Source organism: Eschrichtius robustus, chromosome 20 (assembly GCF_028021215.1).
Source record: "Eschrichtius robustus isolate mEscRob2 chromosome 20, mEscRob2.pri, whole genome shotgun sequence".
Classification (NCBI taxonomy): domain Eukaryota; kingdom Metazoa; phylum Chordata; class Mammalia; order Artiodactyla; family Eschrichtiidae; genus Eschrichtius; species Eschrichtius robustus.
This window is the reverse complement of record NC_090843.1, coordinates 56,587,424-56,613,235: the sequence shown is the minus strand read 5'-3', so window position 1 is coordinate 56,613,235 and position 25,812 is coordinate 56,587,424. Positions and strand designations below refer to the sequence as shown.

The 25,812-nt window shown below is 51.4% G+C and overlaps 2 protein-coding genes across 2 annotated transcripts; both read right to left on the bottom strand.

The window, feature by feature from the left end:
- Positions 1–651: 651 nt before the first annotated feature.
- On the bottom strand, positions 652–1,017 carry LOC137754308 (uncharacterized). The gene has a single exon (XM_068529850.1). The coding sequence runs from the start codon at positions 1,015–1,017 to the stop codon at positions 652–654; it is 366 nt and encodes a 121-aa protein (XP_068385951.1).
- A 101-nt stretch (positions 1,018–1,118) lies between these two features.
- NLRP1 (NLR family pyrin domain containing 1) lies at positions 1,119–25,772 on the bottom strand. Its single transcript, XM_068531778.1, has 14 exons — positions 25,759–25,772; positions 22,856–23,050; positions 22,109–22,279; positions 20,263–20,352; positions 18,024–18,115; positions 17,303–17,509; positions 15,805–16,026; positions 13,076–13,338; positions 12,421–12,546; positions 11,443–11,584; positions 8,794–8,838; positions 8,084–8,366; positions 6,596–6,892; positions 1,119–1,239 (listed from the first exon to the last, which is right to left on the bottom strand). Exons 1-14 carry the CDS (start codon positions 25,770–25,772, stop codon positions 1,119–1,121), a joined length of 2,268 nt encoding a protein of 755 aa, XP_068387879.1.
- Positions 25,773–25,812: the final 40 nt, after the last annotated feature.

Below are 25,812 nucleotides of genomic sequence, written 5' to 3'. Positions count from 1 at the left end.
GGTAGCGGCATCAAACCCTAAGGCAGGGAAAGGCACAGTCTGGGTGGGCTCAAGCCTCTGGGCAGGTGGCGCGCTACCCCGACAAACTCACTGTGTCCTGCGCTCTCAGGTCCGCCAGTTCCCACGCTCCGGGCTCTGCGCCAGCTCGGGGGGCACTGCTGGCTCCTCCGGGGGCGATGCAGCATCACAGGGCTTGGGCTTATCCCAGGCCAGGGCGCCGACCCCCTCCGCGGGGCCCTCTCTCTGGAAGGCGGTGGGCCCGGGTCTGGCTCATCCCTTAAAGAACAGAGGGTTGGGCTCGCTGTGCGCGCCCCAGACACAAAATGACAGGCTTCCTCTGCGTGCCCCCACCTCACAAAGCGGTAGGGTCCAAGGACATTATCCTCATTATAAATGGGGTTCAATCGCACCGCGACATTCTAAACGTTGGAGTCTGTGTTCCCGCCCCTAATCCCCAGGTGCTTATTTCATTAGCGGTAGCTGCTTTGGACGTTCCTACTGATGGACAGTTAGACAAAGGTAGTGACAAGCAGAGAAGAAAAGAAGCATCAAAAGCTAGATGAAGGGGGTGCGGCGCGTCTCCAGACACAAAATGCCGAGCCCTTCTTTTCCCTTCCCTCCCCCCTCAGCCCTGAGCCCATCCCCAGCAAATCAGGCAAGCTGTAAATGGATATAGGTAAAGATGCAGGAGGTGATGGAGAAGGCGATGGCCGCGTAGATAAAGATGGAGAGGTGCGGAAAATGGTCGAGATAGCAGCCCTCGTGCAGCGGAGGCGCCTCCTCCTGGGGCTGGGGGCGCGCCGCGGCCTTGGGGGGCTGCCCAGGGCGGGCCCCCTGCGCCCTCCCACCAGTGCGCCGACCGGCCTTCCTGCCCGCGGCCCACGCCGACTTGGGCCGGCGGACAGCGGGGGGCTCTTCTGGAGGAGGCTTGTCAAACAGGCCTTCGGAGTCAGAGTCGGGGTCCGGGCGAAGCTGCTCGTGGTCCCAGGGTTTGCGCTGAAAGAGTTGGTCAGCCATTGGCGAGAAGCGCGGCGAGACGTGTCTGCCTGTTCCGGGTGGTCGGGTCCGGGCAGGGTCGAGGCGCAGTGGGCGGCGGCGGGGCTGCGGCTGTATTTCTACTACCGGGGAGGGGGCGGCGAGGGGCGGAGCCGGGGAGGGGGCGGGGGCTCTGCAGGGTCTGCGCAGCCTTTGTCGCAGTCGAGGCGCCTCTTGCTCCTGGCTCCCGCTTCAGCCCCCAGCCTGTTGCAGAGGTTGGCTGTCCAGGTTCAATCTCCAGGACGCTGCAGGGCTGGCGCCTCAGGAGTCTGTGTGCAACCTGCCCCGTTTCCATGGCAACCGGACGCGGGGCGCAGGAAGGAGGGGGTGCGAGCTGCTAACTGGGACCCAGGGGCGCGAAAAGGGGACTTGGGGCCAAAGAAGCGGAAGTGCAGGCGGCCAGGATCCCAGCTCCGCGCGGAGCTTCCCCCAGGAGTTATTTCTCCTTTTAAGAGAAATATTGTGGGGTCTTTTTTTAATTTTAAATTTTAGTACATGAAAAATCTAATACATAATCTTTGTAGAAAACGTGAAAGTTAGAAAGCACTATAGCAAAAAGAGTAGCAAAATAAAGGCTCCCACAATCCCCAGAGGTAGCACGGTTGACGTGGTGGTGCTTTTCCTCCTGCTCCTCACCCATGAACGCAGTATCCCAGCCTTTTGGGCGTCTCACATATGATTAGATTAGGAACAAGTACTTTCAAAGGTTGCCATACCTGAGCCGGTCCACACACCCCCCCCCCCCCGCCCCCATCCCCAGGCTCCTCTTGGCATCCCCAAGGCCCTTGCATGGCTTCCACTGGTACTGCCACAGACTGCTGGGTACCACAATCTCCTGGCACCTCTGTTGCACCCAAGGTTCCAAGGCTGGTGGGTGTTCCCTTGTGGAATGTGGGGAGAGCAGCCACTAGGACTTACTTGGGTCCCAGTGGTTTGGAGGGGTGCACCGGCAGGCCCTGTCAGTCGCAGCAGACCAGACTCAAACTGCCATCAGGGAACTCATTCCCTCCTGCAACTGAAAAGCCCAAGGGGAACCAGGACCAGTGTGCTGAAACAATGTCACCAGGGTGCTGTCTCTCCATCTTACAGATGGTCAGGGACTTCTTGCAGGGCAAGAGCCTACTACATAGTGGTAGGTACTCAGATAAAATTTGTTGAATGAATCGCAATGACTGAATGGCTGTTAGCAGCAGCAGGATCACATGCTCACGGTTTAGCAAGTCTAGCTGAAAGAGCTTCTAGTTGGCTAGAGGTGGAGAATATGGAACCCACATACACTGTTGTTGGGAATGTAAAAGGGTGCAGCAACTTTGGAAAACAGTCTGGTAAATTTCATAAAAATTTAAACATTCGCTTACCATAAAACCTAGGACTTCCACCCCCTGTTTTCTGTCTGAGAGAAATGAAAACATATGTCTACCTAGAGACTACATGAATGTCCATAGCAGTGTTACTGGTAATAGCCCCAAACTGGAAACAATCCAAATGTCCATCAAATGGTGAATGAATAAACACAGTGTGGTTTATCTATGCAGTTGGATAATATTCAGCAATAAAAAGGAGTGAACTACTGAAATGTGCTACAACATGGATGAACCTCAAAAACATTACACTAAGTGAAAAAAACCAGATGAACATGGACACGGAGTGTATGATTCCATTTCAATGAAATGTCCAGAAAACAGCAATGAGAGATCACTTCACACTTGTCAGAATGGCTATCATCAAAATCACAAATATTGGCCAGGATGTAGAAAAAAGGGAACCCTAGTATGGGTCAGCAATGTCAGTGCTGAGAACACTGGTACCACCTCTGAGGGAAGCAATTTAGCAAGACATAGAAAGTCAGGAGGATATCCATGTCCTTTGATACAATCATCTCACTCCTTAATAACTGATTTCAAGACAGTGATCTAAAGGATAAAGAAAAGCTCTCTGCAGAAAGATGCGTACTGTTTGTCATGGCAAAAAATTGGAGCAAACTCAATGTTGGAACAAGAGGGAGAATGGTTAATTAAATGATGGTGTATCCACTGCACGGTATCATGCACAACCATCGGAGAGGTTATTCTGAAAACTCTCAAGTAGCTTGAGGGATGCTTGTGATGATGTAAATCAAAGTCAAAAAAGCAAGATTTAAAACCACGTGTGCTAGGATGACAACAAGATGAAAATGTATTCCTGCAGAGAAAGGCTGAAATGAAAAGAGTAAATATGGTCATTTTTCAATTGTTTGGATGGTGAGATCATGGGGCAATTTCTTTCTCATTTTTCCAGACTTTGTGTACCATTGTTATATTATTTTTTGTGCAACAAAAGCAATTAACAGATGAGAAAATCTAAGAAATGGAGCCAGTGGCCACTTGTAGGATTAACAATACCCTGCAATGTTCTGATTGGTGCCCACGCAGACTAAGGACCTTATCCAAGTGTCTGGATGGCCCTACATTGCCTAGCAACCACCTGCTCAACAGCGGTTGCTAGGAAACCTGGGACAGAGCCAGGACTCCTAATACCCAGTGTCCATAGTGCTGCCAGCCTCTTCCCCTTGTTACCGAAAGTTCGGCCTCTCTATACACCGGTGCAGAAATCAAATCTTGGAGACAGAGTTTTGGGTGAAGTAGAAAAGGACAGCTTTGTTACTTTGCCAGGCAAAGGGGGACACATTGGCTTCTGCCTCAGAAAACTATGTGTCCTAACCCAGGAGGATTTGATGAGGGGTTTTATAACAATGGTTCAAAGGTGGGGTCTCCAACAAGATTAGGGTGTGAGCAGGGCCTGCACTCCCTTAATCTCGTCTCAGCTGGTTGGGTCTCCTAATCTTGATGAGCTTCTCTGGTCCCTTTAATCTTGTCTCAAGTGGTTTCTTGGCTGCTTCCCCCTTGATTAGCAACTGTTTGAATCTGCCCTTTGGAACTCAGGGAAGGTCATGGAGGCTGGAGTCTTGCCTACAAGAAACGGGGGACAAAAAAGAGCCTCTGTCCCCGGGAGCCCCACAGGGCCCCGCTTGGTTTCACCCTCAAGTTCTGTACCTAGTGTTATGCTCCCATCTAGCCATTCCTCTTCCTCTCCTGCTTTCCCCCTCCTGGTTCCCTATCTGCCTGAGGCTAACTTGCCAGCAGCGCTCGATGGGTCCCCACAGCCATAGAGCCCACCACAGCGCAGGTGATCACAGTTTCCTTAGGACCGATTAGGGCCTGGACCAGAGTATGTGCATGCCTTAAAGCTTAAGTCTGCAGTTATCTCATCATTGAGACAAGTATTGCCAGCAGCCTCTAAGGGGCCCTAGCCCTAGCAAACTCTTCTTCCCACGGGAGGGATTCTCTCACTAGAGGCATTGAGATCAGCTTAGGGCTCCCACCACCCCAGCGAAGGCCTGACCCAGAGGAAGCATTAAATCCATGACCCTTGAACAAATTCTTTGATGGGAGTCATGGGACATTTCCCTGTTCTAAGTAGCTCACTTTAAAGAGAAAGGAAATTCATCTAGGGTGGATTCATCTCAACACAATGATCCTGGAGGACCCCCAATCTTCCACTATTGTTGAGACTGATCCATTCCCATCACCTCCTCCGTGTTAACTCTACCATCACCTCCATCTTGAGGAAGCCACCTTCCACCTCTAGCTGATCCCCAGTGACCGCCAGGGTGAGCTGATGGCAAACATGAAATGCAGCCCGAGGGATACCTAGACAGGGATGGGCCCCTTATAAGTGGGAATGTTGGTGTGAGTGAATGAACCTGCCCTGTGCTCAGCTGTGGATGGTTCCCTGGCTCACAGAGGCCTTCTTGGAATGGGCCCCAGCTCCATCACTGGGGCCTAGATTACCTTTTGCTGACCTACCTGCAAATCGAAAGGATCAGTGTTATTTCTAGTGTCCACGATCTGAGATTCTGAAGGATCGCACATGTCTTCTGAGAACCAAGGAAGTTGGGGAGACAACCAGGTAAAGGTCAGGCCCTCTCTTCCAGGTTGGGATAATGGCACACCTGATTGTTGGCCAAATTGGTAACAGCAGGAGCAGACTGAGAGGAGTTTGGCGGGGGGGGGTGGGGTGTGGGGTGAGGGGGAGGTAGATCTTACACGTTTGATCCTATTTTTTATAAGACAGTCATAAACCCTGTGTGTGTGTTTGCATGTATTGTTTAAAAGATTATTCATGACAATTGTTCAAATAGGCAGATTTTATCAAGGACTATTGTGATAGGTATAGGAACTGCTGCCATAGGGTTTGGCAGGAGGGGAGAGAGATTGGGCTCAACTGTGAATACAAGGAAAAGTTGGGGATTTATAGCCAAGGAGCAGAGTGGGGTGGCTGGGGGGTGGGGTAGTGGTAGTGGTGCCAGTGGTGTGTTTGTCAGTGGGTGGAAAATTACTAACAGGACAGGGTAATTCTTTGCTGCAGGATTGTTGCTGATGGCAGGCCAGAGTGATCAGATATCACCTGGAGGATGCTGGCGGATGAGGAATTTGCTCAGATAGCAAGGGTGGGCAATTCTGGATAAACTAAGTTAGCAGGATTCTAGCTAAAATTGGGCAATGCAAAGAAAGACACAGAAGTCCAAAAGGTAAGGCCCAGTTGGGAAGAGGATTCAGAGGAACCCAAGTTAAGTTTGGTCAAGGAGAGACTTTGGTAGTGCGTATATAAACATATATGATTATAGAGATAGGAAAAAGGTGTGAAAGGACACACATAAGGTTGTTATCAGAATTCCTGCATTTGTAGGGCACAACGCCGTAGCAGTACCACAAACAGCAAGGATATCTGTGGGCAAAGTTCTGACTGAAATGTCACCTCCTCAGGAAAGTCCCCCCTGAATGTCACCTCCTCAGGAAAGTCCTCCCTGAGCATCCCAAAGTTGTGTACTGCTCCCCCATCCCCAAAGATCACATTCCCCAATTTTTGTCTTCTTAAAAGTACCTAACAGTGTGTGAAATTATCTTCTAAATGGATTTATTTATGATTTCTTATCTACTTGCCAAAGGAATATAAACTGTTCGAGGGCAGATACTCTGTAGCTTCTGTTATCACAGTGAAGCCTCAGGCACAATGAAGGTAAGGTTTGTTGACTGACTGACAGTTGTTCACTGAATCACCACTAGGTGTGCACCAGACTTACGCATTAGTGCACATCATCCTCAACCGTTTGATGCAAGTGTTATTAACCCCCTTTTACAGACCTGAAAACTGAGGTTCACAGAGGTTTAGACTTTTCCAAGACCACACATCTAGTGGGTAGAGCCAGGATTGGATTCCCAGCTCACTGCCTTTTCCTCAAAATCCCAACTGTTGGCTGTTAGGGTTGGGATCCAAAGCACACGGGCACCTTTCCCCCAGCTCCAATCCTGCCCTTGTTCGCTTCTGGCCTTTCTCTCCTCGAAGACCCTCCCCACTTTCCAGTTGGCTGCCATGAAAATGGCTCCAGATGTGGGAACAGATTACTGGGGCTTCGGCAACAAAAGACTGCGATGGGCTGGAGGGAAGGGAAGTGAACACGGGAGCTCCGCAGACTGGGGCAGGGCAGGCAGGCCCCTCCTCGCGCCCCCTCTCCTCCCACCCCGCCTCCTCCCCCTGCGCGCGCCTGCGAACCCCCGCGTCCGGGTCTTGGCCGGGAGCGCGCCCAGCGACCCCGCACTGGCGGACCGCGCGCCGCCCCCGGGCTTTCCCCGCACTTAGTCTGCAGAGGTCCCCGGCTGCCCCCCACGTCGCCACGGAGAAAGCTGGGCTGGACGCGGCCCCGGGGAGGCCTCCCGCCGGCCGCCGAGGCCCGAGCTGCTCCGAGAGCGCGCGGGAGGGCCCGGCGGCCTGGGCATCTCCCGGTATCTGGGTGCCATACGGTCCCCAGCCGCGCTCTCTGCTTCCGAAAGATCGTTCTCAAACTCACACACATTCGGCTCGCCCGAGGCCTCCCTGCGGGTCGTGAGAGGAAGGAAACGGTGGGTGGATGGAATGAAAATACGGGACTCGGGGTTTGTGTTTTGGGGTATTTGCAACTCCGTCATCTCGTGGTTTGGGGGAACAGTCTCTTGTGTGCGCCTGTCTGTCCTTTGTTCTCCCTGTAGAAAGGAAGAATCCATGACTGCTAACTCCCATTACCAGAATAAGGTGCAGTTTGCACCTGTGACATTTTCCCCAACTTTATTTGGGAGTTGTTGCTGAATCATATTTTCTGCGCTCAAATATTTTGTGATGTGGGGAGACATGGCTGCATCATCCCATGTGTTTGCTGGTCTGAGTGGAACAGGATGTCTGGGGTTGGGGCCGCAGCCCTCCAGCCCGCTGTCCCTTGGGGAGGGCTTGCTTTGGAGCCCTGGCGGTAACCTCACCCTTCATGGCCTGGGGTAGCGGGTTTGGGGGGCCTGGAAAGTAGAGGCCCCCTTGGCCGCACCCTCTCGGTGGTAGGAGTCTCTGCGTCCCTTTCCGTTCTTGTCCTGTCTGCAAGTCTGTGGGTGGGCTCAAGTCCTCCCAGGGATGAGCCCTGTGAGGGGCCCAAGGGGAGGGTGGGTGCCCTGGCCTGGGCTGGACAAATGAAAAACAAATCTGTTTTTGCCCTTATTCACAAGCCATTCAAAACCCCCAAGGTGTCCATTTCCATTGTCCGTCTCCAGCCAGACGTGGCCAGTCCCATGTCCTCCCTGCTGCTCTGTGCATCTGGATGGCACAGGGAGGGCTCTGGGTTTGGCTGCTGCAGCCAGCAGACCAGGCTCTCTTAGGTTAGGCTTCTACAAGGTCTGCAGAAGTCCTGCCAGCTCCAGACGGACATTCTCTGAGATGCTGTCATCCTACCCTGACAGCTGGCCCATGAAAGCCAAGGGAGGCAGTCTGGGTGCCTGTGTGGCATCCCTGGGCATGGCCATATAATGCCCAGCAAAGGCATCGTCGAAGTTCCATAACTTTAGGACAAGAAGGCAACTCAGATGGCAGCTTGTTTATAGATTAAGAAACAGACCCAAGGAGCTATCAGGCAGAGCCAGGACCCACCGCAGGTGTTCAGACAGCTGCTGAGCTTGTCAGGAGCCCGCCCGGGTCTTCTCCACTGCCCCACATCTCCCAGAGTTCCATGATTAGGTGAGGATGGGTCTCCTTCAGGGCTTGATAGAGGCGATCTTTGCAGGCCCAGTCCCAGGACCGGCTGAAGCTGAACAGCTTCCGCACCTGACTTGGCTTGGTGGCCTCGGCCCGCACCCCCTCATACTGCTCCTCGCTCAGCACATGTCCATGCAGCTTATCCAGGACGGGGTCCACAGGTGTCACTCGAGCCACCAGCTGCTCCCGATACCGGTCCACAAAGTGCAGCAAGCCCAGGGTATCTGGGGGTGAAGGTGAGGCTGGAAACGAGCAAGGAAGTTCTCCTACTGCAGCCTCTGCCTCTGATCCCCCCTCTCTGCTTCCCTTCACTCACCTCATCTGCATCCCTGGCTTCCTTCTGCCCCTGTAAAGGCATTCGTCCACCAGAAAGGCACCTCTGCTCTCCCTCACATCAGCACCTAGCCATTCTGTTTGAGCTGGGGGTGGGTTCTTGGTGGAGGCGTTTGAGGTGGTCCAGTTGGAGGTGCCAGGGCCCCCATGGGCAGGAATAAGGGGCATGGGGAGGGACTGCTCAGGCACACACCACTCTCCAAGGTCTGATCCCTTGTGAGGTTTGCAATGAGAGAGTCCCTTCCTTCCTCTGTTCCCTCCCCTCCAGGACCAGATAGTACACCCCAGAACTGCTACTGGCTCCTGTGGTTGCTCCACAGGAGCTCCAGCTGTTACCTATTGGGCCTGGAGGGACCAGAGCAGCTGCACGTCTGAGATCTACTGGAGGAAAACGGAGATGAAGAAGCATCTATAACAGTGCTGGTTATTAACACACATGATAATCCTTGAAACTCCTACCCACTTCTGAGATTCTTTGATTCTGAGAACAAGCTATGGACAAATTCTGATAGAGTCTGGAGTAAGGACTGGAAGGGCCTTTACAGATTATCCAGGTGAATCCCTTCCTTATGCATATGGGGAAACTGAGGCCCAGAGACCATGATCAGAGAGAGAGAGAGGTAGGGAGGGAGGAAGGGAGGGAGAGAAAGAGAGAGAGAGAGAAAGAGAGAGACAGGTCCAAATGAACAACAGCAATTTCTCCCTCAACATCCCGGACATGGTTTAATCCAGTCTTGGCCTGAAGGGAACCCTGGTGGAGAGCTAACCAGGGTTTAGATAGCTTAAACTGTTTGAGATGTCCTTATTCTGCACAGAAATCTATCTCCTTGCCCTTGTTTGGCCTTCTAGATTCACACAGATCAAATCTGTTCTGGATTTTGATGTCAGAATCAAGAATCAAGATCAAGGGCCTTCCCTGGTGGCGCAGTGGTTGAGCATCTGCCTGCCAATGCAGGGGACACGGGTTCAAGCCCTGGTCTGGGAAGATCCCACATGCCACGGAGCGACTAAGCCCGTGAGCCACAATTGCTGAGCCTGCGCATCTGGAGCCTGTGCTCTGCAACAAGAGAGGCCGCGATGGTGAGAGGCCCGCGCACTGCGATGAAGAGTGGCCCCCACTTGCCGCAACTGGAGAAAGCCCTCGCACAGAAACGAAGACCCAACACAGCCATAAATAAATAAATAAATAAAAAATTAAAAAAAAAAAAAAAAAGAATCAAGATCAAGAAAATCTTAGCACTTGGGAGTAATGGGTGAATTTCAATAGCAACACCAACAACAGCAATGAATGAAGGGACTTAAACAATTATGTGCATAAGGAGAGGAAGGGGCTGTTCACAGCAGCTTTTATGGACAAGGCCTGCGAGTTTGAGCAGACTCAAGTTCAGTGTGACCTGACAGTGTGGGGAGGCGGGCACAGGAGAGGGGAGCTCCAGCTGTGGTACTGGGAGCATGGGGTTCATTTGGAGGGGGGAGGAGGATATTCCACATCCTCCATGACGACTGGACAGTCAGGGAGTCCATCCTGGCTCATCTGCAAATGGGAGCATCTACCGAGGAAGGTGTCTGGAGGGCAAAGAATTTAAAAACCAAAATATAAGAGGAATGATGGGAGGAAGTGGAGATATTTAACTTGCATAAGAGGAGACTTAAGGGAGGGCTTGATCACAGTCTTCAAGTATCTGAAGGGCTCTCCCAGGGGGAAGGAGAGAGATTCTTCTGTCAGCTCCAAGGGACAGAATTCAGACAGACAAGGAAGTTGGCTTAATACGAGGAAGAAGAAGAATATTGTTACTATTTATTAGGGACCACTGCATGAGACATAAACATACCTTATTTTATTTAATCTTTCCAACAATCCCACAAGGTAGGCATTGTGATCCTCACTTTACAGATGAGGAACCCGAGGTTCCGATGAGTTAAGTAATTTTCTCAAGATCACCCAGCAGGTAAGGGCCCCAGTGGGGCTGGTGAGTTCTCTTACCTGTGTCTGTACCCAAGCCATGACTGGGTAAAGCCCATTCTCTTTCTACCACACCATGACGCCTGTTTGTAGCAGCTCAAGAGGCAGCGTGACCAACAACGGACGGATGAAGTCTGACTGTCCTAAGAAGGACCGTCCGAGAGATTTTGGTTCTTGGGCGTCTTGGTGTTGGATTAAGAGACTGTAAAGTTTCTTCCATTCCTGAAAGTTCAATATTTGGATTCCCTCTTGCCTCCCTTGAAAATACCTGAATGATCCCGGTTAGAGTATCTGATGTTGCCAAAACCAGCTTAATCCACACAACTTTGCAACTATCTAGTTCTTACTCTTTCATCTAACATCCAAGCTCTCATGAGAAACTTTGCCAAAAACCTTGTGGGTGTCAAAGTCTATGAATTCAAGGGCAGGGTGGAGACATGGTGCGTGCGCGAGAGAGAGCACAGGGCTTAGAGTCAGATTAACGTGAGTTCAAATTCTGGTCATACCAGGTGTTATGTAACTAGGAAACACCACACAACTCCCTGGACTATTTCTTCTCATCAGCAAATTGTGATAATACAAACTGCCCCCCACACATACACATACACTTTGATTGACTTTCTCTCTCCCACCTTTTTTTTTTTTTTTTCATCTGGTTTGTGGTACAGGATTTTCTTTTTTCTTTTTTTTTTTTAAAATTAATTAATTAATTTATTTATTTTTGGCTGTGTTGGGTGTTTGTTTCTGTGCGAGGGCTTTCTCTAGTCGTGGCGAGTGGGGGCCACTCTTCATCGCGGTGCGCGGGCCTCTCACTATCGTGGCCTCTCTTGTTGCGGAGCACAGGCTCCAAACGCGCAGGCTCAGTAGTTGTGGCTCACGGGCCCAGCTGCTCCGCGGCATGTGGGATGTTCCCAGACCAGGGCTTGAACCTGTGTCCCCTGCATTGGCAGGTAGACTCCCAACCACTGTGCCACCAGGGAAGCCCTCTCTCCCACCTTTGTGCTCCCTGGACTTGACTTTACCTGGTTTCACCAAGGCTTCCCATACCACAGTCCCATCTTTCTTGTTTCTCATTTGCAATCTGATCCTTGACCTCAAATGGCCAACGCAGAACTCAGAGAACAGCTGGGATTCTCTGGGGCTCCGATAGCAGAGCTCTAGCTCCTGCAGAGAGAAAGAACCTCCCTGTGAGAAGCCACGATTCATCCTGCGAATAAGGTCTTTCTCCCCCTGACACCTTCTTGGCCCTGCTCAACCCCATAGGAACACTCTGACCATCTCCTGTACTGAAAGTAACTGCCACCTTTAGACACTGCTCTTTAAATGTTCCACAAACCCTCAGAAGGATAAGCACAGCTGGGTACCCCATGCATGAGTCAGGACTCATCCTTAAATGTACTGTTCACACGTTCTAACCCAGATCCTTCTTCCTCCATCTCCGCCCTCCCAGCTAAACGAGTGACTGCTATTTAAGCAATTACAGCTTTATCCTTGTTGGGTCTGCCCTGCCTAGAGATAAGATTTGCTGAGGTTCCCACTCACAGAATTGCCCCTGTTTTCTGATAACACCCAATCTAGAGCAAACCTCCATTTCCTTAGACCTTCCCCCAAATTACCCAACCAAGGCCCAGATCCTATAATAGGTTCTCCCTACCTTTGTACTGAGAGGCCCCGTGGTTCCCCAGGGTGTGTGTTCTCCCACTGCAACGAGTCCTAAACCCAGCGTCTTCAGCTGCAGGTGTGTTCGTGGTGGTTTTGACTGGAGATCATTGACACCCTGTAGCCCAGCCCTTCCCAATGTTGTCTCCATCCTGAGTGTGATCCTGCCCCCAACTCCCTTCCTCCCAATCTCTGAAGCATTCCTGCTCACCCTAAATCCCACTCGATGTCTGCCCAACCCCAGTTCACCCCGTGCCTGGGAAAGCTCTGAGACCTGCCCACAGTTATCCCCAAGCATGACCTCTGACCCCTGGTGAGGGGCAAACATCTGGGCAGCTCACCTCTGGCATTATTTCCAGCTTCTCCGAACCAGACACAATGTAGCGGGAGCCCATGTAGAGCGGGGTCAGCGGGGGCGGCTTGTGTATTTGCACAAAGTGGAACTTCTTTTCTTCATCATCTATGGCCTGAGGAGTGTACAGAACAAGGATCAAGGGAGGAGGTACGTCTGGCGTCCCAGAGATCCCACCCTACGGAATCTGGTCTGAACAAAGTGAGATGGTGCTTCCGTGTGTGTGTGTTGGTGGAGGGGGCTATACCACCCCCGCTGGCCCCTCACCCCCCATGCATTGCTACACAGAGAGCCCCATGCTTGGCCTCTGCTATACTCAGGGTGGGAATCGGGGCGTTGCTGGAGAAGACATGGGAATGGGGGAAAGGAGACAGTTCTAAGCACGGAGATCGCTCATCTTTTGACTCCTGGGAAGAGGCTTGTCCAGAGACGAGCGATGGAACAGCAAAGCCAGCTGGGGGAGACCTTAGGGAACCGGACCAGACCATGGCTGAGCAGGGGCAGGATTATTCACCCACTCCAAGCCTCCTGCTTATAAGAGGCCCATCCTTATTCCCAGTTGACCCATCTAGGGGGCTCTCTGGTTACATTTCCTGTTTGCTGTCAGCCCACCCTGGCCCGACCTTTCTGCCTCCTACTGCCACCTTCAGAATGGAGCAGTCACTGGGGATCAGGTAGAGGTGGAAGGTGACTTCTTCAGGATGGAGGTGATGGTAGAGCAACACGGTGGAAGAGGTGGGAATGAGGCGCAGAGCAGCGTGGACCACCCTCAGTAGAACTCCCAAGGACGAGAAGCTGGGGTTTTCCAGGACGGTGTAATATGGCGCCACCCTGGCTGGCTTCTCCAAGAGCATCTCCTCTTCTTTGAAGTGGGCCACTTGGAACAGGGGGATGTCCACGTAGTTCCCTGTCAAAGGATGGATTCAAGAGGCAAGGACTTAGTGCCCTCATTGAGTCTGGCTTGGCTGCGGGAGTGATGTCCCCAGGTGCAGGCTCAGTGGCCTTCCTGGGGGGCCCAGCCAGGGAAGCCGTCATGCGGGGACTTTGGGCAATACTGTCTCTAGGGTGGGAGCACTGCAGAAACTCCCTGTAGCCAAACCCATACAGAGTCCCAGTCCCTGGCCCTGGAGCTGGGAAGGCTATTGACCCCAGGGTTACCTGGCTGGTATGGATTCTGTAAGTGTGAGGGCCATTGAGTGATGCTGACAGGTTTGACTCCAGGCAGGTGGAGGGCAAGGAGGAGGAAGGGGCAGTGAGGAAATGGAGTGGCCAAGGGTAGTATACCCTTGTGCCTGCAGCACAGGTCTCTTCCTATTTTTCTCGGTGTAACCTTGGCTATGTTCTTGGTTTCTAGCATCCTTTGGTCACTGCCATTTTTTTGCTTTTTAAAGACTTGTTGCCTAATCTTTTGTTAAGTCTACAAGCTACTCAAGAATCTTCCTATATATTCCTTTTCTGCCTAAATCAGCCAGAGTTGATTTGCAACCGAGACATCTGACCAGGAGTGGACATTGATGAGCCTGAGATGAAGACAGAGCTTGAGGGATGAAGGTTGGAGTCCTAGCTCCATCCCTGAGTTGCTTGGCAACTGCTGCAATGCAGTGGTTTCTGGGCAGCAGAGGGACATCCAGCAAACCAGACAAAGCCCTTAGGCTGCACGGGCACCAATCAGAACATTGCTGACTGACGTTAATCCCAGAAGGGGCCACGCAGAGCGTATTAATTGCTTTTTTTGTGTGTGAAGGTAATACCTCAGTGGTGTATACAATCTGAAAAAATGCTGAAGAATTCACCAAATACAACTATAATTACCATCCCTTTTCCAAAGTATAATTTGGAAAGTATAATTACTTTCCCTTTTCCACTAGTTTTTCTTTGAAGCAACACCTTTTCATGTTTCTGTCATAGCCCATGGATTTTTTGGAGTTCTCATTCTGAGAAGTCACATCTTTTAGCAATCCTAGAAATTTCTTGGCAGTTCTCTCTTTGACTATTTCATCTTCTCCATTCTCTCTACCATATCCTTCCAGAATTCTGATTAGATGTATGTTAGGCCTTCTCACGGTATCCTCCATGTCACTTAATCTTTTTTTTTCTTTATGTTTTCCTATTTTCTTTAATTAGCTTGTTACCAAATTTGATTTATCAATTTTAATGGTTTATTGCTTTTTCCCCTAGACTATTTCTTTAAGCAAATGAAACATACGTATTTTGTGTTTTGTTTCTGATAACACAAAATGTCTGAAGTCTTTATGGGACCAATTCTTTTTTATTTATTTATTTAAAAATAGATTTATTTATTTTATTTATTTTTGGCTGCGTTGGGTCTTCGTCGCTGCGCGCGGGCTTTCTCTAGTTGCGGCGAGCGGGGCTACTCTTCCTTGTGGTGCGCGGGCTTCTCATTGCGGTGGCTTCTCTTGTTGCGGAGCATGGGCTCTAGGTGCATGGGCTTCAGTAGTTGTGGCACACGGACTCAGTAGTTGTGGCTCACGAGCTCTAGAGCACAGGCTCTGCAGCTGTGTTGCACGGGCTTAGCTGTTCCACAGCATGTGGGATCTTCCCGGACCAGATATTGAATCTGTGTCCCCTGCACTGGCAGGCGGATTCTTAACCACTGCACCACCAGGGAAGTCCCAGGACCCATTCTTATTTTATTTTAAAAATTTTATTTATTTATTTTTTTAATGGGACCAATTCTGGTATCTATGTTTCTGCTGGTTCTCATTTATGGTGCCTTGTTGACTGTTTGTAATTTTTGACGGTGAGCTTATATTTCTTGGAACTTTCTCTGTGGGAAGTCTTTGGAGGTGAGAGGGGTAACTACGCTACCCTTTATGACTACATCTCCTTCTGGAAAGCCCCTCTTTCATGGCTCCAGCTTGCAAATGGAGTCTGGTGACACTGTTTCTTCTCCCTGCCTGTAGGGGAAGCAATGGCTTCCCATTTGTCATTAGTCTCCAGGGACCCCAACATTCCTTGTTAGTTCACTTAACCTTAGTTAGTTCACTTAGCCTTACTTTGTAAATAGTCCTATCTTTGAAAAATCTTTTTGAAAATCTCAACTGAGTATATAATCTGTTTCCAATCTATGTAAAGAAAACTTAATAAATGCTAGTTTTTATTGTACTTTCTATTTAGGGAAACTTTCAAGTAATTCAGGCAAAAATAATTATGAGCCTGGGGACAAAAGTGCTTCAGAAAGATATGCCCAGAGCACCATGGAATGAGAGGAAAGCTGTCTCCATTTCTGCAACCCTCTCTCAGGCTCCCTAAGGAAACCACGAGTTCCTCCCTCAGGACATCACCATCCAAAGCCTCATTCAGGCCCGTTCTTACCACCATCACCTTGCTTCTGCACCTCCCTCTTGCTCACCTTGGAGGGCCACAAAGTGAGGGAGGTACACAGCTGCCACGGCTCCTGGCTCAGCCTCGATGTCAAACAGAGGCCCTGCAACCATCCAGCTGTGCTGTGGGAATATCCTGTTCAGGAACAGGTCCCAGGCACAGAATTCAATTTCAATGGTCACTGGCCCTCTCACCACAAAGTGGAGACTGGTGTTGGGCCAGTGGTAGAAGCCGGCCACAGGGAAGTGAACTCTGGGAAGAATGGGAGAAGTGGACACTGAATTACTCTACACAAATTCACTGAGCATCTACCAGATCCTGTGCCAGGCGCTACAGATCCTGTAGAGTGGCTCTAAGCCCAGACGTTGAAGTCAAATGGATTTGGGTTTGAATACTGACTCCTCTGCTCTCTGACTGTGGATCCCTGAGCATGATATTGAACCCCCCTAATCTCAGTTTCCCCATCTGTAACTAGGGTACAGTCATGAGTAATCAGTGACCTAACGCATGTGGATAGCTTAATACATGCCTAGGGGTGATTGGCTGTTTTTGTAATGATGATGATGATAATGAAATAGGAAAGTGTTCTTGTTTTTAAACGGCTATTTGCCAATAATAACAATCTGCATGGTAATATTAATGATAAACCCTTGGAGCTGAAAGCAACACTTTACAGTGTTCTTAAGTGACTTTCCCAAGGTTCCCCATCTGGTAAATGGTAGATGTCAGCTTCTGTAGATGTTAAGTTGGGAGTGATAGTCTCTCCCAGCTGTGATAATGTCTGTGACGGTGAACGGTAATGTGTTATGTGAGAGATCATGACAATGGTTATAATTTATTACTTATGACTGTAAACCCTGGAAGGCAGGGCTGTCATATTCATCTCAGGGCCCCCCGTTACTAGCATGGAACTTAGCACACAGTAGATATTAATGAAACAGGAGCATATAGATGAAAAGAGATTTAGATGAGATTTGAGACATAAGTCAAATACAATGAGTGGACTTTGGATCGTGCGTAGGACAAATCATCTGCAAAGACACACTTTGGACAATTGAGCACATTTGAATATGGATTGGGTATTAGATGATACAAAAGGCTTATTGTAAATTTTGTGAGATGTGAAAATGGCATTGTGGTTATGGAAGAAAAGGTCTTTATTTGTACTTTGTGAAATGTATCACAAAATATTTAAGGATAAAATCACCCGATGCCTTGGATTTAAAATAACAACCAAAAGGAGGGGGGAAAAGTGAATAGTTGAAACAAATTTGGCAAAAATGGTCGTTGAAGCTGGTTAATGGGTACGTGGAAGTTCCCTGGACTCTACTTTTGTGTCTATTTAAAAAATTTTTGTAGCAAAACCTCTTTTTCCATAGTAAAAGCACCAGCCCAGTATCTCAGCCCTGTCCCTGCATGGTGGCTTGGCAGGGGGCCGGGGGGGACCCAGTGGGCCATGAGTGGGGAGCAGACTCTCTGTGGGGACCCAGGATGGGGTGGGGGACAGGCAGAGCCCCCTCACTCACCGGTAAGGCTCCTCTCTTTGTCAACTACGTCAGTAGCCACAGGCCCTGGGGGACCCCAGAAGTCATCCTTGGTCCCCAGAGACTCCGTGGGTCGGTCCCCCAGAGGGGCAGGAGACGACAGACAGAAGGGTTGCACCTGTGCTACTTGAGGGGAGCTTCCCTCTGGAACAGACAGGGCAGTGGCCAGCTTTAGATTCTCCTGCCTGGCTGCCCCCGGCCCCCTGGGGCTGGACCACGGAGGGGCCACTCCCAAGACTGGTCTGCCTGCTACCTGAGGAGGCTCAACCCTGTTGCCCCGCTGGCCCCCACCCTCCTCCCTCCCCTTTCCCACTTCCCAGAAGGGTCGCTCTTCCCAGCATGCCCTGGGTGGGCAGCTTGTGAGAGGACCATGGCTCAAAAGATGGATGGGCAGGGATGGAGAGGTGATTCCCAGGCCTCCGAAGCCCAGAGCGGACCTTGGAAGACTGGGCTCCGGTTCAGAGTCTGAGACATGCTGTAGATGTTCGGGAGAGGGGCAGCCCCAGCCCCCGAGGCTGGGAGAGAGGGAAGCAGAAATCCTGCAAAGTTCCGGAAGTAGAAGATCTCGCAGTCTCTCCTAGGTGGGTGTCCTGCCCCGTCCCACTCCAGAGGCAGGGGGTTGGAGGGAGTGACCTTTCACAGCTGCCACCACTCTCCTGCAACCCCACATCATGATGCTCCCAGCCTGGCCCCTTCAAACTACCTGATTCTTGTCTCTGCCGCTTGAGTGAGGACATGTTATCACTCGTCCCTCCTCCACCTGGGCCCTCATTAGGGATTGTCAGATTTGGCTTCCTAGACAGAATTCATTCTCCCTGAGAGCTTGGGAGGATGCTGGGGGCTGTCTACATGACATCCCCACTTGAATTCAACTCATCTGAATTTAAACGCATGGTCCCCATTGGGCTTCTCCCATAGTCCCTGTCTCCACGAATGGCCTGCATCCACCCAGCTGTTTATGCCAGAACTGGGGTATCGTCCTGACTTCTCCCTCGGCCGCTCTGAGAGCTGATTGATCACTTTAATTAATCACCTTGACACCACCGCCAAAACAGCTCTTTTCTATTCTCTATTTTCTTTTCTATCCTCTCCACCTCCACGGCCTCCACCCTGGTCCCAGGCCCTGGCATCTGTGGCTCAAACCACTGCATCATCCTAAAGGGTTCCTTGCTTTTGCTCTTGACTCCCTCTGGTCCATTTTTCACTCAGCAGCTGACCTGAAAGTGTGAATCTGGCAGCACTTCACTGCTAAAGCCCTGGAATGTCTATTGCTTTGGGGGGTAAGATAAAAAGTTCTTAACATGGCCCCAAAGGTGTTAGGTCCTGTGCCCCTGGCCCCCGCCCCCAGCCTCACCTGTGCCACTCCAACTGCTCACTTACCTCTAGACCAGTGGTTCTAAAGCTGGTGTTAAAAATCACCTGGAGGCTGGTTAGAAGACAGATTCCCGGGCTCACCCCAGAGATTCTGACTCAGCAGGTCTGGAGTGGGGAAATTTCTACCGAGCGCCCAGGCGATGCTGATTCTGACGCTGCTGGTCTGCGGACCGCACTTTGAGTAGCCCTGCTCCAGGTCCCTAGCCTCCTATTCCTCAAAGAAGCTAAGCTCAGTGCCTCTACTGAAACAGCAAGTAAAACGTGGACCAGCTGAAACTGGTTTTGCCTCCTTAAATATGTTGATTGATTAATCCAGCCTTGAGTTATTTTACAGAGACAGCACTGCACATGTGCAAGACGGGAACCGATGTCGCCAGGATGACCCCAGAACCAAGAATCTTCAGTCTGTGGAACTCAAAGAATAGAAATGTTGCCACAGGAGCCCTTTATGGAGTAAGAAGTCCTTCAAAAAAGGAAAATCTGGCTTTCAGCCGTGCAAGTAGCTTGTATGGCTGATTCGATTCTAGCCAGTCAGCTTCCAAGTGTGAAATTTCTCTAACCCTTTAAATGTCACCCTGGACCCTGGATCGAGAAGACAGATTTGAGAGCCTCACCTCCTGTGTCCTTGCTGGTTGACCTAGCAATAAAACTCTTTCCTTTCTCAAAAGCTGGTGTCCTAGTCTTGGCTTCTGTGCACATCGGGCAGCAGACTCTTGATCGGCACAAAGATCTCTGACGGGAATTGACCCCTTCTCGGCCCAGCTAGCCCCTCCCAGCGTTCAGAGCTCAGCTCAGCTGCTTTGGTAGAGTCCAGTAGGCCCATCAATGTGCTCACAGGAGCCCGAGTGTAATTCTGCAGGCGGGGGGATAACTTGTACCTGTCTCCCTGCTGGGCTGAGCCCCTGAAGTTGGGTCTTCGTTCAGTGCTGGGTGCCTAACACATTGTGGGGCTGCAGGGAATGTTGTTCTGTGATGAATGGGTCCTCCTCCTAAGCCTAGGAGCCCCTTCCTTTCCATTTTAGGTGAGGCCTGGCACCCAAGAACCTGGGGACAGATGACCTTTGCAGTCACGGGCCGAGATAGACAAAACAGGGAAAACATGGAGCTGCAGCAGATTCCCCGGGGAGGAAGAGGGACTCTCCCGTCTCTGGGGCTCACCCCTCAAGCCTGGAGTGTGTGTATATGTGTGTAGGTGTATGCGGTGGGGGCGGGGGGGGGCATGGGGGTGGTATTTCCCCGCCAAGACCCTCTCTCTTTGTCTTTGTCTCCCCCTCGTGGTCATAGCTTTCCATGTTCCTAATCTCACCCACGCACCCATTCACTTTTTTCCATTTGTTCACCTTTTGCATCTCATGGAATGGTTTAAGCAGAGGAGTTGCATGATTCTATTTGCACTAGACAAACAACCAGACCTCACTCTGGCTGCTGTACTTTGTTGGTTTCTTCCCAGCTCTGCTGTCTCTGCCTCCACCCCACATTTCTTTCCCCATCTCTTGGCTCTGGACCAGCCTCAAGGACTCAGCTGGGCCTGGATCAACAGGAGGGCGTTCTGGGTCTCCCCACCTTACCGTATCCTGGAGATGCGCAGCTGAGGCTTCTCCTCCTTCAGGACCCTCAGCGTCTCTGTCACCTGCTCGCTCAGCTGGGTCTGATCTAGCCTGCAAGCACAAAGGAAGCCTGGTTCGGCCGGGATCCCCATGCGATCCCGAGGTCCTCGGGGCTCACAGTTGTGGAATCTGCCACCTCCCACGGGAACCTGTCACAGATTGGGTTCCCTGGGAATCAGGCTCTGAGATGGAAAGTAAAGTGAGGTTCACTAGATCAACGCCAGGACGAGGGAAGGAGGGAAGCAGGTCTGGGCAGATGGAGAAGTTGGGCTGTGATGCAGTCTCAGTGAAGACCTCAGCCGGCTCTACAGGGGCCTCTGAAGTCGGGATGACCCCTCAGAGCTCTCCCAAATTGGGATGAGGGGCTGGGTCTTTATATCCCAACAACAGTCAGGCATTGGATGCAGGCCACACCAGGGAGGGGACGCGACCTTGGGTGAGGTGGTCCTCGCTGGCAGAGGCCATCCCGGTAACTGGCTGCCAGTAGCATTCCCAGTGACTCGGGGTTACATCTTCATTCCCGGAGGGCATCTGGGCAGCGCCTCACAGCGTCCACCACAGAACACTCATTCTCCATGGCCTCAAAATGACCACCCAGGGGTAGGTCCTGGGGTTTCCTGCCCAGAGGCTAGAAGTTTTGCTGGGAAGAGAGCGCCCGGTTTCCATTCTCATAGGCCTTGTGTTCTGGGCTTTCCGTCAGATCAGGGACAGCTGTTGCCCTCTCTGGGCCTCTGTGGCCTCACCTCTAACACAGGTGGACCTGGTCTGCCTGTTGTGAGCCCATGGACAAGGCAGGGGGAAAGACCCTGCACACTGTAAAGGGCGGTGCACACTTCACTCATTGCTGCTATCAGAGCTGGTGTCCCCTAGGGAGGGGATGGAGCCCCCCCACGTAGGTGGTTATCCCTCCCAGTCGGTCCTGGGGCTCTGAGAGGAAGGAAGCAGAAACCTTCGCAGGACGACCGAGAGCGGGCTGCTCTGAGGCAGCCCAGATCTGACCAGTAACCGGTGAGCTGGGCCCTGAATCCAGCTCTGCCTGCAAAGGCCAGGCTCTGGAGAGGCTTGCATTATGGAGCCAGAAATGCTTGGTGGGGAATGGCCTGGTACTCCCCTGGTGTGTATGGCTGGAATCAACTTTGGGAGACCTGCAGACTGTTTCCCTTGCTCTCTTGTCCTGATGACTCCTTCAGCCTGAGAGCCCACGAGGGTGGCCTGGCTGAGGACGGCCAGGGCCCAGGCTCTGCAGACCCCTCCGAGGGCCCACTAGAGCTCGAGGGCAGGGCCAGAGGGGGTGGGACGTGGAGGGTCTGGAGCCCGTCAGCTCTCTGAGCGTGTGACAGGGCCTCAGCCAGGAGCTGCAGGGAGGGGTTCAGCCAGGAACAGCCAGTGGGCGTGTGGTCAGGAGGTGGAGGAGAGAGGAAATGGCCGGGAGGCGGCGTGGGGGGTGGCGCTCGGAGCAGAACATCACCCTCGGGGCCTGCAGGGCGGACGTGAGGGCTGGGCGCTCGCTGCTCTGAGCCCGTTTCTGTCTGAGCCCTGTCCTAGTGTTTCCATGTATCTTATTCCATTATAGTCTATGAAGTGGACATGACAGTCCCATCAGACAGATAAAGAAATCAAGTCTCAGATGAAGAGCCGCCCAAGTCACACGGCCGAAGTAAGTGGTAGAGCTGGCGAGGAACCCAGGCTGGCCATGCATTTATCTTTCCCTTTGCCTTCCCCTGTCCCATTCCACAGCACTTGCATCCCTTGCTATCCTCAGCCCCATTCCCTACCCTCTGACCAGAAGGGACCCACAGGGCCTCACCACAGGAGTGTGAGTTGGCAGGTAGGCTGTCTGAGCTCTTCACAGAGCAGCCTCATGCCGAGGTCATCCAGCTTGTTCTGCTGCAGGTCTAGCTCGGTCAGGCTCGGGCTGGACCCGAGCACGGAGGCCAGGTCCTGGCAGCAGCCGGACGTGAGGCCGCAGCTGACCAGCCTGCAGGGCAGACACATAGGGGCCCCCAGTCAGCCCCTCTCCTCGGGGTACCTGGGGTCTGTTTTCCCTTTCTAGTACCCATGGCCCTTTGGGGGTTCTGGGGTGACGTTAAACGGAGATAAAGACCTGACTGGCCTGCAGGAACCTGGGAGATTTAAATTTTCCTCTTGCAGCCAAGGAGCCACTCAGGATACAGGCGAACTCCCTTTTCACTCCTGTGTGATCCCCGTGAATCCTGCCCACTCACCCTATCAACCCTGTATGAGTAATTTACCCCGTGTTCCACTGGTATGCCTGGACCTCACTGTTAACTGCATCAGCCCTGCCAATTGCCCAGAGTTACCTGACATAGGATGCTTTGGTGGGTTTCAACATTAAGGGCATCTACAATACAGGATGAAAGAAGAGTGAGCTTCTAATATAAGAACAAAAGTCAAGGAGGATTGTGAGGGCTTCACCGGGAATCTCTCGTGGCCCCTGTGAACTCCCACCTTCTCTCTGCCCCGTGGTGGTAGGGCAGCTCCCTCTACCTCCCCGTACCCACCCCACAAAGTAGTGCCAACTAGGAGCAGTTACAACAGCCACCGCAGCTTGCAGCTTGGCTGTCTCAGGTCCTGGCAAAGGTGCTCAGCTCCAGTGTCCAGGAGCATGTTGAAGCTCAATTCTAGCTCCACCAGGGTTTGGCTGGCCCTCAGCCCAGAGGCAAGGTCCTTGCAGACTTCACCGGTGAGGCCGCAGCCGGCCAACCTATGGGAGACACGTGCCCGTGGCCTTGAGTTTACTTACCTGTTGATTCCACAATCACCCACAATCACCCATTGAGCGTCTACTCTGGGCCAGCCCTGTGGGCCAGGCGGAGGTCAGTAAGACCCCTCAGCCCCCAGGTCCCCAGAAATGCACAGGCACTGGGGGATAGACGTAGAAACAAATAACAGTCAGTTTTTGGATCTCTTTTGATCAAAATCCTCCCGTGTTTTCCCAGGTCATCAGAGGTAAATTCAAGGTCCTTGTCCTTGCCTGTGAGATACTGGAGATCTGGCTCCTTGTCATCTCTGTCCTCATCTCATATCCCTTTTAGCTGCATCTTCACTGGCCTCCTCGCTGTTCCTTAAACACTCCAGGCATGGTCCCACCTCAAGTTCTTTGCACCTGCTGTTTCTTCTGCCTGGAATAAGCTTTGTACCTGATATCTCATGGCTTGTTCCCTCACCTGCTTCAGGTCTTTGCTCAAAAGTCACCTTGGTGGAATCTTGCCTCACCACCCTCCCTATTTAAAATTGCACACCCAGGGACTTCGCTGGTGGCTCAGTGGTTAAGAATCCACCTGCCAGTGCAGGGGACACGGGTTCGATCCCTGGTCCAAGAAGATCCCACATGCCACAGAGCAACTAAGCCCATGAGCCACAACTACTGAACCTGAGCTCTAGAGCCCGTGAGCCACAGCTACTGAGCCCACATGCCACAACTACTGAAGCCCAAGTGCCTAAAGCCCGTGCTCTGCAACAGGAGAAGCCACCGCAATGAGAAGCCTGTGCACCGCAACGAAGAGTAGCCCCCGCTAGCCACAACTAGAGAAAGCCTGCGTGCAGCAACGAAGACCCAACACAGCCAAAAATAAATAAATAAATAAAATAAAAACAAACCGTCACTACTTTTTTTAGAACAAGTTGGCACACCGGTTCCTTTTTTTTTTTTTATTTAAATTATTAGCACCTTTAAATTATTATTTATTTATTTATCTATTTATTTGGCTGTCTTGGGTCTTCGTTTCTGTGCGAGGGCTTCCTCTAGTTGCTGCAAGTGGGGGCCACTCTTCATCGCGGTGCGCGGGCCTCTCACTATCGCGGCCTCTCTTGTTGCGGAGCACAGGCTCCAGACGCGCAGGCTCAGTAGTTGTGGCTCACGGGCCCAGTTGCTCCGCGGCATGTGGGATCCTCCCTGACCAGGGCTCAAACCCGTGTCCCCTGCATTGGCAGGCAGATTCCCAACCACTGCGCCACCAGGGAAGTCCCATAGATTTGTTTATTTGCTTATTTTCTGTCACCCTCACCTGCCGATAGACTGTTAGTCCCCCGAAGACAGACTCAGACTACTTTGTTCACTTTTGTACTCCCTGTGCCTAAGAAAGTGCCTGGTCCACGCTATCAGCGCAATAAAAGCTGCATGTATGGAATGCTTATCTATTGATATTTCCTCTTTATCTTTCTAAGCAGCTGCTCACTCTGGCCATTAGATGGCACTCAAATACTTTCTGTGCATTGAGACACTGTCCTGTTTGGTTAACAGAGGACCCAGAGGTGCTCTCCCTCTGAGGTCTGAATTTTCAGTTATCTGTTTCTGCTGCTTTGGGTCTTTGCTCCTTCCTGATGCTTCAGGGCCTTTTAGGAGCACGTTAAAAACCCCACTTTATTAAAATAATGCTAGTTTCTATTAAAACTTAGCATGTGAGGGTAATCATATGTCTCACACCCCACTAGGGTAAAGTGATGTTTCTTTTTTATATTCAAATTATTATGACTTGAACCCAAACCCAGATAACTTCTGGAAATTGGCCTCCCTAAAATTTCCCAGCTCCCAGCTATGTCTGAGAGTGTTCCAGTTGTTGCCCCACGGGGACTGTGAAATTGGCCCTCAGTTTCCTTCCTGACCTCCCGTCTTACTACCCTGTGTTGCTTCTGTGGTCTGAGATGCTGTCTCTGTCCCCCTGCGATGCTGGGCCCAGGTGTCTTCTCTGACCCACCAATTCTGGGGGCCCTGCTCTTTTCCTGGCCTCTCTTGAAATGTGGGACAGGCCCTCCCCAGTTCTCCCTGGCACAGCCAAGACCAAGATTGGAAGATATGACTTTGAGTAAGACTCTCCTGAAGGATCAGGATAAAGGAAAGTAACTCCAGCAGTGGGTCACTTACAGTGACAGCTGCCGACATTGTTCCCAGAACCTGCATGTTAGGGCTGCCTTTGGTGCCCCTTTCCCAGCTGGCAGCCTTTGTAGCTCCGGCTGGTTTCCATCTGACACTGGCAGACTCTTCTCTACCCTAAAATTCTCCAGTTACCTCCATACCAGGTCAATCTGGCTTCAGACCCACAGAAAGAGAACAAATTCCCCCCTCCCTCCCCAAGTCCACTCCCCTCCCAACACAGGCCCCAGGATTAACCTCCTTCCAGGATGATTGATATGGAAATCCTCTTCCCTTCAGATGTGTGATTGGTCCAGTAAGCCCATCCCAACAGTCTGACAATTCATTTCCCAAAAGTCTGAGTATTACAGGCTTAGATAAAACTGTGCACTGAACACCAATCACTGAAATCACTTGTTAAAAAATATAATCTAGTCCCTCAAGTTTCCCTCCTGACCCTCCTTCTTCTAATCTTTCCCTCAATGTGAAGTGAAGAAAATATCAGGACTTGGTGTCCATCCTACCATGGTCTGCTTTTAATTTCCCATGAACTTTGACAAGAATACATACAGTAAGTGCCCTACGTACGAACCTTCATCTTGCGAACTTTCAAAGATCGAACGTACGTTCGAATGTCC

What these genes read in the sequence shown, in the direction of transcription:
- NLRP1 (XM_068531778.1), bottom strand. An exon ending in TGCCAACTCACACTCCTGTG is followed by an intron (nt 20,353 to 22,108) that starts GTGAGGCCCTGT and finishes TTGTGCTTGCAG; the next exon opens with GCTAGATCAGACCCAGCTGA. An exon ending in GGTCCCTCCAGGCCCAATAG is followed by an intron (nt 8,367 to 8,793) that starts GTAACAGCTGGA and finishes GCTCGTTTCCAG; the next exon opens with CCTCACCTTCACCCCCAGAT.
- LOC137754308 (XM_068529850.1), bottom strand. Translation starts at nt 1,017, where the DNA reads ATGGCTGACCAACTCTTTCAGCGCAAACCCTGGGACCACGAGCAGCTT.